At 39.2% G+C, this 20452-nt stretch overlaps 1 protein-coding gene across 2 annotated transcripts in view; it reads left to right on the forward strand.

Annotated features, from left to right (window-relative positions):
- Positions 1 to 2935: 2935 nt before the first annotated feature.
- Positions 2936 to 20452, forward strand: part of prkcbb (protein kinase C, beta b) — a 94191-nt gene continuing 76674 nt past the window's right edge. For both annotated transcript variants that reach the window (XM_017416732.3, XM_017416731.3), the window contains exons 1-2: positions 2936 to 3298; positions 4967 to 4998. In XM_017416732.3, coding sequence (XP_017272221.1) covers positions 3120 to 3298; positions 4967 to 4998 — 211 coding nt within the window. In that variant the 5' untranslated portion in view covers positions 2936 to 3119. The remainder of the gene's footprint in view (positions 3299 to 4966; positions 4999 to 20452) is intronic.

Here is a 20452-nt window from a genome sequence, read left to right on the forward strand (position 1 = left end):
ATCAGTTTGTATATTCTATAGTCTGCTGGTTGTGGTGACCAACTTGAGTTAGATTGACTCCAAAAGTTAATTAGTTATAGACGGACAACCGGTTATGATTTCCTGAATGTTTCATGATAATCCATCCAGTGGTTAGTGAGATATTTTGCTAACAGACAGACCAACCTGACTCCAAATAATAAATGAGAACATTTTAAACAAAATCTTGTGCAGTTCGTTAGGATACTGAATATTGGGGATGAGTCTCAGCTACTACCACATCAAATCTTAGGTCAATATCTGTAAAAGTTACTCAGTTGTTGCCATTTTTGTGTATTCTAAAATCAGCCGGCTTTGGCAGCCATTTTTAATTGTATTGACTCTAAAAAGGTAATCGGTTGTAGACGTACATCCAGTGATTACTTTCTGCAAGTTTCCCTAAAAATCGTCCGGCAGGTCATGAGATATATGTTTATTATCAAGGGCACACACAAACATGGGCAAATACACGGTCTGTCTTTGCCTTTCAGCAGCGGGTGATAAATGCACATTCCCCTTGTACGTACACCATTAAAGTACATGTACTTATTTACTGATCATATGCTTCGTAAATATGTGCAGTTTTTTTTTTTCTTTGCTTCGATCTCTGACGCATTCTAGTCAATAACGAAATGAGTCAGAAAGTCACGTGGCTGATGCGTCACGTTTCCAAAAATACCTTCAATGTATGTTTCAGGAAACTGTGGAACAGTATTTCTCCTAAAAGACGATGCTTCGAACCCCCTTTTTGAAGGCAGATTCTAACAGATGATTCAGAACTGAAGAACTGGGCTCACCTCGAAGGCCAGCACCCAGACTCTGAGAGGAAAACAGCTTTTTAAGACACGTCTTCTTAAAATTTGCTGTTTGTGGAATTTTGGATGGCGACCTCAGTATTTACGAGCTTAATGTTGACTGTGTGGCCACTCGTGGTAAAAGGAAAAGCCCACTCTTTGACAGTTTGAACATTTTGCGTATCAAAAGATAATTAAAAACCTTTCCCCTTTAAAAAGCCCGGTGCATGAAAACAAACGTGACCCCACACGGGCAAAATATTAAAACAGACAAGTGTAGAAAAACTGAAATCATTCTGAATACTGAGAGCTGAATGACTTTGCTGTAAAAGCTAAAACTGAATTGTTAAAAAAAAAAGAAAGTAAAGCAAAACAGTGGCTACATTTTGCAAAACAAATGAGCAAAACGGATGCTAAAGCTAAAACTGGCAAAACGGCTGCTAAAAATATCAAAGCAGATTGTAGCTAAGAGGGAAAAGTAGCAAAGCAGAAGCTAAAAAGTAAAAGTGGCCGAATGGTAGCTAAAAGTAGGGCAAGACGAAGACAGATGCTGAAGCAGGTTTAAAAATACATGTAGGAACTGAAGAGATCTTCATGTATTTTTGGGGGGAATTTTATTTCAAATGAAGTTAAATATTCTGTAAAGTACAAAAGTTACAACAAGCACGCTGAACTTTTCGATCTATAAAAAGCACAACGTATGCAGAAGTTTGATTTTTAAAAGTGTACGCAACAAATTCTAAACAGGAAAACAAGAAGCGTGAGTGCTGACTCGGCATTTACGCAATAAGGTAAAACGAGACGGTGATTTATTGATCCCCGGTTGGGGAAACTCTCATCCCACGGCGCCAACAAGACAACACAGACAAGTATATACGGCATATAAATAAAGGGTCCACTGTCACGGTTTGTAGAGACAGGACCCGGGCATGCAGACAACCACGGAGATGCTCAAAATAAAACCTGAAGGTTCATTAAAGAAAACAAAAAGCTGAAACTAAAGAAAACCCCACAAGGCAACCCTTGAAGCTCAACGACCCCCCCTCCCCCCCTGGCATTTCAAATCCTCAGCCTCAGCTCAACTCACACCCGTTGTTACTCAGCCTACGCCTACAGCCGGTTTAACTTTTGTGTTCAACCCAATTCAAGATGGCCACCCCTGCTGAGCAGCCTCGGCAAATTATCGGATCGTGGTGGAAAGATTGTGGTGCACCCAATACGCACACTCATCGTAAAATAAAAACTGATTCTTTAATAAACAAAACAAGAAAAACAAAAGACTGACGTGGCAAGGGAAAACATCATAAAGACAAGAACTGCATAACAGAAAGAGTGAAGCGGCGAGGAAGGGGAGAAGGTGACCAGGTTTTAAAGACAGGTAATCAGGGGAAGTGAGCACAGGTGAGTAATTAGAAAACTTGGCACAGGTGTAGATGGGCATGGCACGCAAACAAGTGATAACTTGAGGAGAAGTGGACGATGACAGGAGAACCAAAACAGGACTAAGACCAAACAAAACAAAAGAAAACATAAAAACAAAGCACCAAGACTCAAAGCCAAAACAAAAACACTCAAATTCACGACATAAAGGGGCCGTAACTCAGGCAGACCGAGCTACGGTTAGACGTGGTGGTGGCCAAGCAGAGAGTCTTCCCCGAGACACAATCCGAGCACGAGGCTGCAGGAATCGATACAGTTCGGCTGAAATGACGAACACTAAGGCGTGAGAGACGGCGGGCGATATGGGCGATATGCATTCACCCAAGGAAATCTGGTCACTTTCCTCAGCACCAAGACTTCCTCCCATTTTATTGCAGTGATTTAGAGTTCAGTGATTGTTTAATAATAATAATAATAATAATAATAATAATAATAATAATAATAATAATAACACACAACAGCCAGGATCTGCTTCAACTCTACCGAGGTCCAGGTCAGGCTGGTTTAGACCCGGTTCAGTCCAAGTCTCCAAGTAAGTTTTTGAACCTATGAAGAAGTAGGTCTCCGTCTTTCAGTCGCACCGCGTCTATCTCTCTCCTTCTCTCTCTCTCTCTCTCTCTCTGCTGCTTTGAGAAAGAAAAGGAGGAAGAGGAGGCAGAGAGAGAGAGAGAGAGAGAGAGGCAGCGGCAGGTTCTCTGCAGGCGGACAGGACGCTCCGAGCGAAGCGCTTTACTTCCTTTACTTCAATTATCTTTGTTCTACCTTTTCCTTCCTAGCCTGGCACCGGCAGCTTTGACTTAAATTCAATTCATTCATTTAAAAATAAAGAAGAAAAGAAAAGAAAGAGAAAGAGAGACAGCTCGGAGAATGGCAGACTCGGCGGCGGCAAACAGCGACGGCGAGGACGGACCCAAGCAGCCCGTGCGCGGCTTCGCGCGCCAGGGAGCTCTCCGGCAGAAGAACGTGCACGAGGTGAAGGACCACAAGTTCATCGCGCGCTTCTTCAAGCAGCCCACCTTCTGCAGCCACTGCACCGACTTCATCTGGTGAGGAGGCTTCTCCGTCTCTTCGGTGGTGAAACAGAATTAGGGCTCGCCATTGAAACGGCTGTGTTTGTTGTGAATGTAGTGTTAGCAAAATATTTCCTAAACCGCTGGACGGATTTTAATGAAGCTTTCAGGAGGTAATCATTAGATGCACAGCTACAACTCATTAACTTTTGGAGTCAACCTAATTTAAGATGGCCGCTTCAGGCGACTGATCATAGAAAACACAAACGTGTCTGCAGTGTAGTCAGTTTTACAGATACTTCACTAATATTTGGTGTGGTAGGAGCTGAAAATAAGTCACAACACGTACTCCAAGAGCTGCACATTGCGGAAGATCTTTGCTTAAAACTTTTGCATTAACTGTTGACGTCAACTCTGTTTGTCTGTTAGCAAAATATCTCATGAACCACTGGATGGAATTTAATGAAACTCTCAGAAAGTAATCATTGGATGTGCATCTACAGCTGATCAACGTCTTGAGTCAGCCTAATTCAAGATGGCCACCACAGCTAATTGACCTTACTCAACACAAAAATGGCTACAGCTCAGTCAGATTTACTGCTTCGGAGCTAAAGTTTGGTGTGGTAGTAGCTGAGAGTCATCGTAGGAGATTGTTCATAACTTCATTTCACAAGATCATTTTAGGCTAAAACCCTGGCGTGTAAGGCAGCGAGCGATATGCATTCTAGGCCTTTAATTTCAAACACTGACGTGGAGCAAACCAAGTGGGAGTGTTACTGGTTGGACACTTTTCTCCAAAATAGACATCGATTTCAACCTTACGCGCACCTCTTGTTGCTATATCTGCAAGGTAAGACAAAAAGACAAGACAGAGTGGGCTGCAAACGGAAAAAGAAAATAAATAAATAAAATAGCTGCAGACCATCGTTTGATGGGATGAAGTAGGCAGAGGAGCTGAGAAAATGTTTCTCCAAAAGCAGCTCTGAATAGAAGCCAGCTGCGAAAGTCTGAGAGGTAATTAAAAAAAAAAAAAAAAGGGTTTCAAAAGCTGACACCAGTTTAACCGCCCACTAATTCTTTTTTCCCTTCCTTATTCCTTTTCTGTCCAGGCATGTCACCATGCAGCCCACCTGGGCTCACTACTTCATCATTTAGAGCTCAAATTTGGTCCAATTTGTCCCTATTATTATTATTATTATTATTATTATTATTATTATTATTATTATCTGCACTATTTCCAGAATGGCAGCAAGCTTTTTAATATTCTGATGCCTGTCATGATTTGTCTTAAATAAGACTATTCGATCTATCTATCTATCTATCTATCTATCTATCTATCTATCTATCTATCTATCTAAGCGTAATGAAAATGGATGAGGGCGCTGAGAGATTTTACACTTGTAGAGATTATCTATTTGTAGCTACAATATGAAAATGAGCTGCTGAGTGTGTGTGTGTGTTCATGCATGCACTTACAGACATCTCAGCATTGCCCGTACCATTTGACTAGGTGTGGCTGAAACCTTTTAACCCGGCTACAGCTGTAACTTTGCCCAGCAGAGCAATAAGCCCGTCCAGCAGGCTGCTCCTTGTTTAATGCTCGGCCCTGCCGCGATGTCTTGAGTTGAAGTTTTGTGCCAGTAAAGTGTGCATACGATGTGTGTAAGTTGCTCACTGTTTATGTTTGTTGTTTTTCTTCCCCAGGGGGTTTGGCAAGCAGGGATTCCAGTGTCAAGGTAGGTCACGTGAAGCACTCACGTATGCACTGGTTGGTGGCGCCGTTCATAAAAATGATTGATTAGTTCTAAACCTAAATCATTATTTGGACAGGCAAGCCATTAAAAGCTTTGGAATTTTTCTAAATGCTGATGAATGCAAAAACATTGATAAAACAGTATTTAATAAAAAAATGCTTATGATTTTTATTTTAAACATATAAATGTAAACATTCTAATTTCTGGTTAAAACACGGACGTCCATCGCAGGGCCACATACAGACAAATGAGACAAACAACCATTCACACTCTCACTCATACCTAGGGACAGTTTAGAGTCACCAGTTAACCTGACATTAATGTTTCTGGGTGGAAACCCACTCATGCACGGGGAAAACATGCAAACTCCACCCAGGAAGACCCCAGATGAGAGGCGATCCTGCGACCTTCTTCAGGATCGCCTCTCGCCTGGTGTATCAAACAGAGTAAAGGATTTGCAACGGGAACAAAAAAACGTCACTTATTTCATTTCACCTCCTGAAATGATGGCCTTCATATACCGGTAACCTAACACTGTAGCATACAATACAAGATCTGAACACTGATTCTAGATCTGAGGTAAAAGACTAAATCAATCGATAAGTAGTTTATAAGTAGTTTACATCTTTGCTTTTTTCTTATTCCTCCTGTCAGATCAAACTGCCCAGCAGAGACAGACATCTTCTTTAGCTCCAGAAACAATATAAACTAAAACCAAGAACACGACAAATGTGGAGGAGCTATTGGCATTTATATTCAATTTGCTTGAAGTCTCTAGTATTTTATTTTTTGTTTTGTTTTTTTTTTTCCTTTTTTCCCACCGTCTTAACAGCCATTTAGATATTCAAGGATTTTCTCGTTTCTTAGCAACAGTGAAACATCCAGACGCGGCCCTCTATATGCGCCGAGATGCTTTTTAGCGCAGCAGTAGGTTAGCTACTAATTAGCACATGTGTTTACGATATGCATGGTGTGGAGAGTCTGCTGTCGGAGCGATCAGTGGCTCCAAAGGGAAAGGGTTTAGCAGAAACTGTTTTTTTTTTTTAAATCCACCCATATTGTGAGATTCTGATGAGTAGTTTAGGTTTGAATCATCAGCCTTAAAAAAAACAAGTTAGAAATGTGGGTTTTTAGCATATAGCAACATTTGGACATTAATTTGTTTCTGTGCATCTATGTGTTCAACCTGAATTATTATTATTATTAGTTTTTGTTTTTAAATTTTTTGTCTGTATAAGCCTTGTCGGGCAAAATGTTTTTTTTTTCTGTGAGTTCAAAAAGACACACACACACACACACATACACACAAAGGGAGTGAAGTAAGATATCAGTGTTTGGGTGTGCGTCTTCACATAGTTGTGTTGGTTCTCAAAGCTTTACTCGGCGAGTGTGTGAATGCAGCAAGACATTCGATGGGTGTATGCTGGTGCCTTTTTTTTTTTTTACACAACAAAATTCTTGTGTATAAATGCCTGTATTTAACAATTTAACTGAATACAAACTCAGTAATAGTTTGTACTGTGGTGGTATTTATTATTTCTTTGGTCTTTATTTTATTTTTTTGCGACATCAGGGTGGTAAAAAAGAAAAAAGAAAGAAAGAAAGTTCGTCTGCCTTTGCAACACAGACAATATCTGTTTGTTTTATTTCTTTACTTTAAGCTTTCAGAAGACTAAAATGATTTTAAGTATGATTTTGTTGTGACTCTGCAGTTCAGACAGAAGTGCTTCTGTCTCGTTCTCCAACAGGCTGAACAAGGCAGCTCGTCGTCTGGTTTTTAGAAAATAGCAGAGTCAACCAGCAGCAGCTTTGCACTGTGTGTAAAAGCAACAAGGATGTGGCGTAGTGAGTTTCCTTTTCACAAACATAATCAGTTGTTTAGATCAACTGACAGTCAACTGATGTGATTGTTTTTCCCTCCCCCATCGCTTCAGTTGATCATGTATTGTGTCGTTTGAAAACGTTTGAACAGTCATGTTTTTATTCAGACAGCATTATGTAACTAAAACTTCTGTAATAAAACTGCAATTATAGCATCTCTATGCACAGGCAGAAAAGGGTAAAAAACACAGGCTAATGACAACAGCAACTGCATAGATTTTATTTTTCTCTGGTATTAATTGTATAGACATGATAGTTTTATTTAAATTTATGTGTCTTACTTTGTTATTTTTTATTTTTTTGTCATGCAAGCCGTATTTTATTGTTGATTCTGTACAGCTCTTTGGTGCGCTGCTGTGTTTTAAAGTGCTTCACAAATAAGGTTGTATTGAATTGGAAATAAACATGGAGCATATAGAGAGTAAAGCAGAGGGCGGAAATGTGGTCAGTTTGTCCAAGTCTATAGCAGCAGAACTAAGGGATAGCTCAGGAAACCCAAGCCAACCCTAACTATAAGATTTATCAAAAAGGAAAGTCTTAAGCCTGGTCTTAAAAGTAGACAGGGTGTCAGTCTCGTGGACAAAAACTGGAAGTTGGTTCAACAAGAGAGGAGCCTGAGAACTGAAAGCTTTGCCTCCTGTTCTACTTTTAGAAGCTCTAGGAACCACAAGTAAACCTGCAGTCTGAGAGCAAAGTGCTCTGTTAGGAAAATATGACACAATAGGATCTGCAATATAAGATGGAGCTCGGTTGTTGAGAACGTTGTGTGTTAGAGGTAAGATTTTAAATTCCTTTCTGAATTTGTCAGGAAGCCAGTGGAGAGAAGCTAAAACTGGAGAAATATGATCTCTACTCCTAAACTTTTTTTGGTGCAATATCTAGGTAATAAGTTCAGAAAGTGGAGTACCCAGAGAAACCCCAAAGAGAACAGAAAGGCCCCCAGCTGGGACTCGAACCTGCAGCCTTCCGTGCTGCGAGGCAACAGTGCTAGCTCCAGTATTCCTGCTGGTTAAAACTTTCACAAGCGAACTGAGACCTTTCATCCTGATTGTTGCTCAGGACAGAAAGGTCGCCAGTCACAACCACCTCATGATGTCAACGACACATTTCTTCTGCAAAAAAAAAAAAAAAAAAAAAAACCTGAACAGAAAGGAACTTTTAAAATTTACTCCAATGAGTAAAACGTGCCCACATTCCCACAACAAAAAAATGTGCTTGCATAGTTTATCGTGGACTTTGTGGTGAATTCTGTCACCTTATTTGGGGAGGCTGTGGCTCAGTGGTTAGAGCGGTCGTCCTGCAGTGAGAGAGTTGCAGCATTGATTCCACCAGTCTGAGTCTGCGCATGTCGACGCGTCCCCGAGCAAGACACTGAACCCCAATTGCTTCCGATGTGTGCCCCAATCGGTGTGCAAATGTGATGTAAAGCACTGATAAGACTCTATAGAATGAATTATTCAGACTAGCTTTGTAGAGATGTAGTAGAGGGGCCGTATTAATGTGTGTGGATGGGTAAACGAGGGCACAGGCTGTGTTGTAAAGCGCTTTGAGTGGCCTAGTTGGGTAGAAAGGTGCTTCATAAGTACATTCCATATACCATTTATTTCAACCGTGCACAAAATGTCAGCAGGACAAAAGCTTCAGCTGCTGGTACAAACCTGCTGCTGTTATTAAAGTTGCATGTGATTTTCTCAACATTGTACGTTAAATTACTGGTCTCCGATAACCTTGTTAATTTTATCTGGTTATCTTGGGAAAACAGCTTTGTTTTTCTGGAGATAGCTATAACCAAATAGCTCGTTAAAACTCAGTAAATATACATAAATTTAGCTAAAATTTTGGTGTGTTGGTAACTGAGAGTCATTTCTAACGTGTACTCTGCTAACAAATCATGCAAGAGTTTTCTTCCGCGTGCAGTATGCATTCCTTCAAGGAATGCTAACTTGTTAGGTTTGTGTATTTGAAATCATTTTTAGTAATCACAAGATTAGCTTTCTATGTTTAAAATAAACAAATACTATCTTTTTTATCTCAAGGAAATGAACCCAGTTATCTGGAGATAACATGAAAATCATGCCCTCGCTTCGTTTTGGTACTTAATAATTAATCTGTTGGATTTTTCTCATATTATAATAATGTGACTATCCATCAAACAGCTAATTGTTCACCAACATTAACATTTTAGTTGTTGCCAATGAAAATGAGTTTGATAGTAAAGCTTCTTTTTATGGACTTTTTTTAAGTTCAGCTTTTATGCATTTATTTAAAAAAAAAAGTGAATGCATATTTTTACATACAGAAACAGATGTTTGACTGGTTTGTGAGTTAAACAGGAGTTGTGAAGCTGGGTTTGCACGTTTCACAAAGTGCTGTAAAACACCATAGCTCCAAGCTGCCGACTCCCACGGCTGTTGTTGCTGTAAACAATAAACTGTAAAGCCTCGATGGGATTCTGCTGTATTCGTTTCCCATCCTTTCTTTGGCGTTATGTCATCTTCATTCCTAAGAAATTTCAGTGTTTGAGTTTTAGCGCGTGTTTGGCCTGTGTGGATGCTTCGTGTTCCACTTAATGAGCTGGTGAGCTCGTTCATTTCCTTAATGGCTGCCTGTGCAAAGCTGCTCTAATGCCTCTGTGAGCGTTGCTTTTTGGGTGTGTGTGTGTGTGTGTGTGTTGGTGTCTGCGCACGCAAACGAGCGCGTTAATAATGAGTCGCGGTTTTAGTTTGTAACAGGCTGTCGAGTGCCCTCCACTGTCTCCTCGCACGGTTAATGGACAAATTATCCCTTTAGAGAGCTGGAGAGGGATGGAGGAGACAATGAGAGGCAGAAAGAGCAAGAAATAGCACAAGTAGGAAAGAGGGGACGGACGGACGAGAAAACAGATGCATGAAAAGATGAAGAACAAGAGGGTGGAGGCAGAAGCGAAGGAAGACACGGCGAAGATGTGGGGGTGGAATTCATTGAGGAAAGAAGGAGAGACTGAGGCCGGGAACGTGAGTGGGAAGGACATGGGAAGGACAGGAGGAGTGCTTATGGATTTTCTTAAAAGTTGAGTGACACTCAAGTCAAGTGAAGGGAAAAAAAAAATACAGGTCTGGCATTCCTCGGTGCCAAAGTTTTCAACTAAGATCATCAGTTGTCGACAAGGAGGAGTCATAGCCGTTTTGGTCAAATCGTGAAAATAATGTCATGTAATCTTGATTGTTCTCTTAATACTCAAAGTATGTGCTGTGATTGAATTCTAGCTTCTACCACGTCAAGGTTTTTGCTCAATGTCTGAAAAGTTGGCCAATTTATAGCTATTTATGTGTTTCCCGAGTTGCCTAGCTTTAGCGGCCATCTTAACTGGGACTGACTCCAAATGTTCATCAGTTGTAGATGCACATCCAATGACTACTTCTCGAAAATTTCATTAAAATCCATCCTGTGGTTCTTCAGATATTTTGCAAACAGACAGACAAAGTTGGCTCTAATAATTAAATGTAATTTTACACAAAAAATCTCATGCAATCAGTTAGTGCTCATAATATGTGTTGGGGATAACTCACAGCTACCAACACATCAAATTTTAGCTCAGTATCTGGGAAATTGACTTAGTTGTAGCCATGTTTGTTATTATTAAGGTCAGTTGGCTGTAGCGGCCATCTTGAATTGGGTTGACTTCAAAAGGTAATCAGTTATCGATATGCACGCACTGATGGTTTTCTTGGGAGTTTCATTGAAATCTGTCCAGGGGTTCATGAAAGACAGACAGACAAATGAACTCCGGTAACAGTAACAGTAACTTTGAAAGAACCCGCGTGTCTTTAGAGGACAATCACATTTTCTCTCTGGTCTTCTAAATGTAACACAATCATATAATGAGCACACTATAACTAGAAAGTCCAGAAAAGACGGATAAAAAAAAAGGGAGAAAATGTTCCAGAAATAATCATTTTCGAACAGATCCTTATATGTTGTGATGATGACTCAAAATTAAACAAGGCGGGTGGTTGAAAAGGAGTGAAAAAGCTATGCTGGTCTGATGCTTGAGCACAGAGGCTGAAAAGAGATGTATATAAATATATTTTTTTATTTTTGGTCAGGCACAAAAGATAATGGATGGGGAAGATGAGGTAGAAAAGAGGCGAGAGATAAAGAGGGAAGATAAAGTGGTGTAGGCGTGTATAAGTGCGGATTGTTCCTAAAACAAGCCGCTGTAGCTAATAACACTCTTTCAAAAGAAAAATGTATATATTTATATATTAAAAGGCACAATTTAGGGGCTTTGTTCCAGCTTTCTTTGACTGATGCCATCTTTAGTTTTTTTGAGTTTTGCTCTGATGTTTTCTGCCAATCACCCAGCTGCTGTTTGGGCTCGCAGCTTTTTTGGAATCGGATAAAACATTTTACTTTTATTATTTAATTTTTTTTATTTATTTATTTTTGCCTTTTCATGCTTCCGAGCAAATAAACTGCTGAATATTTGCAAACACTGCACGTCTGAATGCAGCTCAGGTGCTCCTGCAACTCCAACCTGTGTGGGCGGAGGGTCGCAGGATCCAAAACTTGCCTCCCACGCACGCATAAACACACACACACACACGCATATACAAAACAGGAAAATAAAAAGCGAAAGAAGTTTTCGCGTACAAGCACACCGAGCAAACGCTGAGGTGTCTCGCTGAGATTCTGGAGCTACAAAAGAAGGTGAAAAGGTTAAAATATTTGACTGTCATCCAGTCTTTTAGTTTTTCCTCCTGCTTTGAGCGTTTTGTTTTCAACACACGCTTTTAACTCTCTGGTTTTGAGCTCACTCACTCTTTCCTTTGTTTTCTACTTTCTGGCCGTTCCTGCTCAGTTTCTGTTTAGCTCTGTCCCATTTGCCATCCCTAATCTTCCTCGATCTTTAGTAGTGGGTTTTGTGGAAAGGATAGGAACAATTATTATTTTACCTAGTTCCATAGCAGTCATGAAAGATTCTAAATCCATTTTCAAATGTCCAAAATCAATTTTAATAACGTTAATCTATGCTGACACTTTAAAAGGATCCGAGTATTTGCTGTGTCATGCTGTTTGTCCCAGTAGAGTTACCGTACCTTCCTGTAGTAGTGCTTTCTCAAATTTTTCAGTTTTTCTCTGCTGAACTCTGAAGAATACGTCTGTTATATATATGAAGTTATCATATTCTTGCTGTTTTTAGTTATGACTTTAAAACATTTTATTTCCGTATGGATTTACAGTGCAAAACATGATGCTAATCTTGCTAGCTTTTCTATGGCAATTTCAGTGTAAAGTTAGCATCTGGGCTAAGTATTGGTCAGGTTTTTTTTTTGTTTTGTTTTGTTATTTTGCACTCTTTATTAGACATGAAAATATATAAATCAGTGTTTATTTATTAAAAATATACCAGTTATTTAGGTTTTAAGATAATCAAACAGTTTCAACAGTTGTTTTATTATCACATCGCAGCCCTCTTGATTGTAATCATACGAGGTCTGTAAAGATTCCCAGGCATAGTAGTTGGCTCTTTGAATAGCCTCAGTTCGGATGAGTCGAGTTCAGTTCTCATTGGATTGACGAGCTAACGGCTAGTCTGAGCAGGGCCGAGACCAAAATGGATTGCTGCCATTTTAAAACATTTGTGCAAATGCTCTTTTATAAACCTGTTCATTATTGTCAACTTCTCATTACATGGTTGTTTAGATGGTCTTTGGTCTTAGCCCAGCTCAGATTAACCATTAGTTTGTTAACCTGGTGAGAATTAAACTTGTTTAAAGAGCCATCTACAGCAGGTAAGATATTAATTGTTCAGAAGCTTTCCACAGAACCCCACTTCAAAAGACCGGCAGCATTTAATAGCCTTTTCTTACCTGCCATGTTCTGTTTTGCTTTATATTGCCGCTCTGTTACGCTCCCTCCTCCCTCCATTCCTCAAGCTCCCAACATCTTCCTCCACTTCTCTTTTTCTCTCTCCCCCCCTCCCCATTTTTTCTCACAAGTGGCCGTGTGCTAGAAGCTGTGGGCTTTGATGCTTTTATAAATAGCTAAAGTGTTCCACCGAGAGTACCACCAAATGGGATGGAGGGATGGGTGGATGAAGGGATGGATGGACGGGTGGTGGAGGAGGAGGCTGGACTGAGTGTGTAGGTGTGAAGGGAGAACAGTGTAAATCACCAGAAAAAAGAAGGCAGTGACTAAAAAGTGTCAAAGGCAAAAATGTCTAGTAGGAAACAAAAGGAAGCGATCAATAAAACAGATGCTGTAAAGAGTTTAAAGTACATTTTGTATTGGCTAAATGTTAACTGCCCTTCTACATGTTAATATTTTTATTTTTTGACATGGCAGAAAGAATTCTTAAAAAAAACATTTATTATCACATCATTAAGATATACAAGGGATTGATTGGACATAAAAATTAGAATGTGACCAAGAAGAGTTGAAGTTTTAATATATTAGTTTTTTTTTTTAAATAACCTCCTACACCTCCATGCTGTGTTTGACTTTATTTTTAAATGCCTTTATAAAAATCTGGCTTTGGCTGCAGGACTTATTGCTCAATTCAGATTTTTTTCAGCTGCTGTCTAATCGGGGCCTGACCGTTCGTCCAAACGGTAAAAGAGAAAAGAAGATAGAGAAGAAAAAGAGTGCAGATCTTGGCAATGACCTTTTTTTTGGAGGTGTGGTTGCTAGCTCTGTGCAGAGGCATGTGTGGCTGGAGAGTCAGAGCCAAGAGTGGTGGGACTCTGACATGCGGGACCTCCACCCTTCCATCTGACGGAAAAGATGGATGAAATGTTCACACCGAGGTCACTTTGAAAAACCTCGGATATGTGTCAGATTCAGTACCACATATGGAAAAGACCTGGGTCGGAGATGAAAAAATCTGATTTGTCACGTCCACACTGCTGTGAAGAAATCCGATGTGTCGCATTAGGGCAAAAAGAATTGAACTGGGTCACATTTGCTTGCAGTGTGAACATAGCCTTTGACTCTTCTTCACTCAGTAAAGAGTCCTGCTCCAAAGAATTACTCTGGCTTGCATGATTGAGCCATTTGGCTATGGTGCATTAACGAACAAACAAACAAAACATTTTTGAATCTTGGACTGGCTGGTGAAAAATTTATCAGCTAGTAACTGGAATCAGCCGATTTTAAGTTTGACAGGTTAAGCTCATTTTCTCATTGATGTTCTGTCTAATAGTTGTCAATATTTAGCATCTTATCAGCTTTTAAGCAAGCTACTACAGAAAGTGCCAGTTTCTTATTTGTTTGCTTTAAATAACATGCACCATTGAAAGCTCTGCACTGCAGCCAACGTGCTGCGTGAGTTCTATAAATCTGTCTGCTGATTATTGTCAGCAAAGCCGCGACCTCATCCGAGCAGCTTTTGAAGGGTTCATGTTATACAACCGTCACTCTGCGGTGCTCAGTGTCACACTGCTTTATGCTTTATAGTGAGCCTAAGTCGACCTATTGACGTTGCCAAAAATGTTGCAACATTTCGGCGCATTGATTTGTCCTTTGTTCCCTGCTGCTTTCGAGACACAAAAAAAGCTTTCAAACGAAACAGCTTGTGGTGCAGCAACATACTGTAAATCAAACGGTTTTAGGCGAGAAGTCGAAGTCTGAGCTTTGGTTTCGGAGCAAAAATTATATTACTCACAAAATAAATGTTTTTTTTTTCTTTTTTTAAATCTCTAAAAATAATTTTGCAAAGAAAACTGAATATTTACTTGAGTATTAGATACGTCTGTGCAGTAGCTTTATTTGTAGGATTCTTTTTTTTTTTTTTTAACCAGTTGTTTCTCAGTAACACCCAGTGTGTTTCCTTCCATAGCAGCTTCCTCTTCTAAGTTTGAATGTGTTGTAGTGTTAAAGATATGTGTGTGTGCGTCTAAACATGTTAAGAGTAGTGTTAATGTGTGACACTGTGCGTGCATGGTCTGTATGTCCTCCTCAGTGCAATCATACAGAAAAAGGAGCAGAAAGTCGAGCATCAGAGGTTGAAATGGGAGTTCTCTGTCATTTCTTATTTTAATTAGACCATCAGTTGTTATTAGTGATATGTCAGTATGTCTGTGTGTGTTTGATACTCCACAGGTGTGTGTGTGTGTGTGTAAGCGACAGTCTAATTTTACTCTGATCTACTTTCACACATTGAAAGACTCTGATCACTGACAGTGTGTTTGTTTGTCAGTATGTGTGTGTGTGTTTGTGTGTGTGAATGTGTTTGAGTTACAGATTGACAGACAATATTCTGCAGGGCTCGTTTGTCCTTGCCGCCGACAGTTTGTGGCGACGGTACGCCCGTTGCTACGGTGACACCTTGGAGACGTAACAGGACCGATCAGACAGCCAATGTAGGTCGAGCTGGTTTGAAACGCTGAAGTACCAACGTGACAACACTTCTACTGAAAAAAAAAAAAACAAAAAAAAGGGGGCAAAATGAAAGTTTCCCTCTGAGGCCCACGTGTTGTATCATGGCCATCATATGTTCTCATCGAATTACATGGAAGTAGAAAAAAATACACCAAAAACAGGAACAGAGATGTGGCGTAAATGCATAAAGCTTGGGTACAAACTCTAAACACCAAACCCAAAGTTTTTACCTCCTTCCATGTTTAATTTTCCTTTGTTGTGAGTCAATAAGGCGTATGTTGATCATCAGGTTTCTCTACTAGTTAAAGTAATACAGTAAGAAAAATTAGTTGTAGTTGAGCAACTGGATTCTGTAGCAGCTGCAGGACAAACACAAATATTACCTTTATTGTTGTTGTTGTTGTTGTTACCTGTGACCGTAGATTGTATGTGTATAGTGAGGGTTGTGGCTCATTGTTTCAAAAGGTTACATTTTGGCTTTCTACACCAAAACACCAAGATTTAAGAATTCTTTGCTCTGGAAATTTGCAGAAAATAAAGTTTCAGGGTTCCTGAAACATTGTTTTCATATGGACGCAAGGCTGAAACAATAAAAAAAATGTTTGCGTTTTCACAAAACACTGTTCTCTTGTGCACGGCCCCTAAACCTTGAAGAAACGGGGGGACTTTTCTGCTACACGCCTGCAGCAGACTGTTGTTTCTGTAGGCATCTGTGGGTATTTACCTGAAAGGCTGTCCATGATGAAACACTGTCTGTGGTTCATTGCAGCAAATTCTGTGTGAAACACAAGTTGCAAAATAAATTATTACGTAGCTTAAAATCTTTTTTTTAAGTTTTGTGTTGTTTTAGATGGTATAAATTGGTCTGAAAAGAGTCCTCTGCTGACTAACAGTTTGCTTGACTCTCTGATAAAAATAATCCTTGATTCTCCAAACTGAGGTCCCCGGGACTTCTGTCTACTGCAGGTAAAATACTGATTATTCAAAAGTGTCCCACCCACAGCCCCACTCCAAGCCATCTGGTCTATCTCTTTTAAATTGCTGCTTTATTGTACATCACTGCCTACACATTTACAATTTTTTTTTAAGAAGAAAATCAAACATACATCAGCTATGCGCCTTCAAACATTAATATAATACTTGGCACTTCTTAGAGTAGGTTTAAAAAGAGATAGAATCTATGTTGTAGTTTTAACAAGTAATGATAGCTGCTGCCCTCTTCTATTCACCTCACCAGGTAACCAGGCAATCTTTAAAGCCTCTCTGAGGAGGATATGAGTTTTTCACTTTATCAGCTGCTTGTGGTAATCACCCGGTGCCTTCACAGTAAATTGCCATCATTTTTATTGCACTTGTCAGATGAAGACCCAGTAAATATATATACGGTCAGGTGAAATGGCCCTGGCTGATGTGAGGTTGTCTGTGTTCCAGTCAGTCATGATGATGCTGAATCTTGAACTAAATGCTTCAATTTAATTCTCTCAGTTCCAGGTGGATGATAAAATAATCATAATAATTAAAATGAAAAAAAAAACTACCAACACACAAAAACTAATGTGTAGTTGTAGACAAAGTAAGCAGTTCATTTGTATTTATACACATGTAAACATATGTAAATTTAGAATCAAGCAGGGAGAAAGTTTTACTGAAGCCAGCTTGATGATATGGTTCTTCAAATGGTCATATTTTCTTTTTTGCTTTTATTTTATTTTATTGTAGTTTTTTTTTTGTTGTTTTTTGCATCTATCTCCTGACAGCAATTGGATATTGCCTAAAAAAACCTACAGTGGTAGAGAGGATCTTTGTACATAAATACTTGTGGTCCTCAGGCAACAAACTCTTATGACTTAAAGCGCTGATGATCATCTGACGGTATTTTTAATACTTTACAGCAGGGGTCGACAGCAGAATTCGCTCAGGGGCCAGAAATTGTCTGAGCGGATTCATAAATAAGCACAACAGTTGAGACGCATGATTTTAAGAGGTTAGCTTTTGAAAGAAAATGCAATTTCTTCCAGAAATCATACATGTATTTTTGCATTAGGAGGTTTATACACACCGTTTGTTGTTAATTTGTTAAAGTAAGACATTTTATTTGATGGACATATATATGTTTTACTTGTTTTCATGTTTTCACATAGATGGCATTTGCTGTGCCCTTGCTTTTCATGTTACCTAAAAGATTTTTTTCTTTAGTTGCTATTTTGCCCACGTCACACTGTGTGAATGTTAAATAAAAAACATAAATAAGGACATTTTAAAAAAGCAAATATTGATTACTATTACAAGTATGAAGTCAGAGAATTTGAAACAAAGATTTATGGGTTTTTATGTGTTTGACATTCTTACTCTACAAAATCAAGCCTCATAAACTGTAATACACAGAATAACATTTTAGTTTCAGCTCATTGCCGTTCCAAGAGGAACCAAATAGAGAAATATAGCCTTGAGGAATGATGAGGTTCTCTATCAAACTGTGTGCCGTTCATTAACCCTCACAGTAAATTTTTAATTCAAAACATTACTTACCTGATTAAAAGGGACCTTTTTTATTTAAACTGTTTAGTTTATTTTAAAATAAAAAAACATACATAATATCTCATATAGCAGCTAAATATTGTGAGGTGTGTATTTAATGTATCCATTGAACCAATGAATTTGACACTATCACACCATCATGTGGATGAATTGTAAAATATTTAATAATAAAACAACATTTTTTCAATTCAATACAAAGGAGCTTCTTCGTCAGCTTGCTCAGCTCCTTTAAAAAAAAAGTTCCATTACGTAGGTTTGATGGTATACTGCCATTTTGAAATCGGTTTAAAATTAATTTGTAATACCTCTTTTATCCTTCAGCTATGCATGCTGGTAAATAAACAATAAATTAAGTCTTCTTGTTACGTTCGGATACTCTCGGGGTGTGCTGGCGTTCCACCCACTTCACTCTCGACACAAAAATCAATCGCTCATTTTAAAAAAAAATTTTTTTTTTCCCCTTTTAGTTTTTCCACTGTTCCAAAGCTTGGCTCCTGCATTATCACAGGACCTTTCGGATCGCTCGGTTCTGCTTGTCTGCAGCGTAGGTGAACGACGTGCTGAACTCCATCCATTGTCCTTTTGCAGTCGGGGCAAATCACAGTTGCTAATGATGAGACGAGCTAAATGTCTAAAACTTGAGTCATGCTGTGTGGGCGTGATGGCCCACCTGGATTACTAACGGCTGAGGGAGAGGAGCTGCTGCTCTGCGGCTGGGGCTTTGAAAGCTCTCTGTGAAACGATCTACAGTAGTATGACGAGCACGATTATCAACTGAGGAAATGATATTATATCATTTCCAGGAGAGAGGGTCCCTTACTTTCCCTGTTGTTTAAAATTTTACCAGTTACTTGTACTTTTTTAGTACAAGTACTATTTTTATATGGCTGCGAATGTGTTGCTCTACTCCTTTTCAATGAATGTACATCTACAACTGATTGACCTTTGGAGTCAACCTAATTCAAGATGGCCACCACAGCCAGCTGGTCTTAGAATACACAAAAATGGCTATAATTAAATAAACTTTACAGATATTGAGGCTAAAATTTCATGCTGTAGTAGCTGACTCATTCACAACATAAATTCACAGTATCACATGAGATTGTGCACAATGTTATCTTTCAACTCCTGATAGATATTCTGGCATATTTATGTCCAAATGTTAAACTTTTATAGCATGTTTACTGAGTTGTGTGTTGACTTTATTGTGTGGAAGAATTTCATCTAATTTTGGATATTCAGTTTGTTGTGTTTGAAAATCACAAATTACTCTGATTTTTGTGTGTGTGAGACCAGCTAACTGTGTCACTGTTGCTCCTGAGATACTTTAACCCATTCATCTATGGATGGTAACCTAGCAACAAGGGCACGAGCCGACAGGAGTGCAGTCATCTCAGACCTCTTTTCTGTCTCGACTTCATCCATCTGTTTACTTTTTGACTTTCTGCTTTTCAGACACGTTCCCTGCGCTTCAGACTTCTCTCTCTTCCACATCTGTCATCCATACATTACTTATGCTTTATTTCTAGCAGCTCGTCTTATTTCTTTAGTGTTCTTTCATTTGTCCAACTATTAGCATTTGTAACTGCATGTTCTGTCCATGAATACGTAGGAAACTGAGTGTGTGTGTAGCTGAATTTAAGCAGGGTTTAGAACAAAAAAGGTTGTTTTTTTCCAGTAACACTTAAAACATTTCAAGTTGAGTTTGAAAGCTTGAGAGGAGTGGCACTTGGTCATGTAATAACTGTGAGGGTTTCAGTATTACAAAATTTATTTTTTGCCTCATTCCTTAAATGTATTTTAATTTGTATATTTGTACAGAACAAAAGAGTTAGCCATGCTCCTCTGGTCTGCTGTCAGTATTCAGAAACACACAGATGAACACAGAATGAACAGCTTAATTTAACAAAGGTTAACTTTGGGGAAAACCAGATACTGATATATTTGTATCTTCGCCTCATAAAGTCATGCTGCAGGAGTAAATGTACATGTGTCCTGCCGTGGGTGTGTGGAAGCAAAGCTGTATAACCTGTCCTTTATGCATTGTGTTCAGGTTTCTGATCTGTTTTCTCTCTTCAGATCATTTATCACAGGCCATCTTTGTGTTTCTGTTTACATTAGGGTTGGGCAACAGGCTAAATTTCTTCGATGAGCCACCATCAGTCACCCAAACAGTGGTTGGTGATAAATTTGTTCAGGTGTGCTTAAGTGTTTCTATTTGTGTGGCTGGATGGGACCAGGCAATCCCTTACTTTGTACAAATGTAGAAAAATTTGTAGCCAACAAGAACACAAAGTCACTGATTTGGGTTCCATTTGGTTTTAAACCAAGGAGTTACTGAACATGTTTGACAAAAAAAATATAACAAATCTGTGCAGCCAGTCTGGGCTGATATTAAAGCCACTATCTCACTGCGCTGCAACTGTTTGAGTCTAATCTACAACTCAAAATTATAAGAGAACAGAAAAAGGTTCCATTGCAGTCTCACTGAATTGTAAAGGCTTGCAACCATCGACCAGCGAGTCGTGTGGCTGCGTTTTATGCAACCTCTTTTTAAAAAATTACGGCCTACTTTTGTGTGCTTGGCTTTCAGAACTACATTCTAGGCTGTGCACATTATTTCTTCGTCCACCTCAGTGCACTTTGTACCTACCTC

Source organism: Kryptolebias marmoratus, linkage group LG12 (genome assembly GCF_001649575.2).
Source record: "Kryptolebias marmoratus isolate JLee-2015 linkage group LG12, ASM164957v2, whole genome shotgun sequence".
NCBI classification, from domain to species: Eukaryota; Metazoa; Chordata; class Actinopteri; order Cyprinodontiformes; family Rivulidae; genus Kryptolebias; species Kryptolebias marmoratus.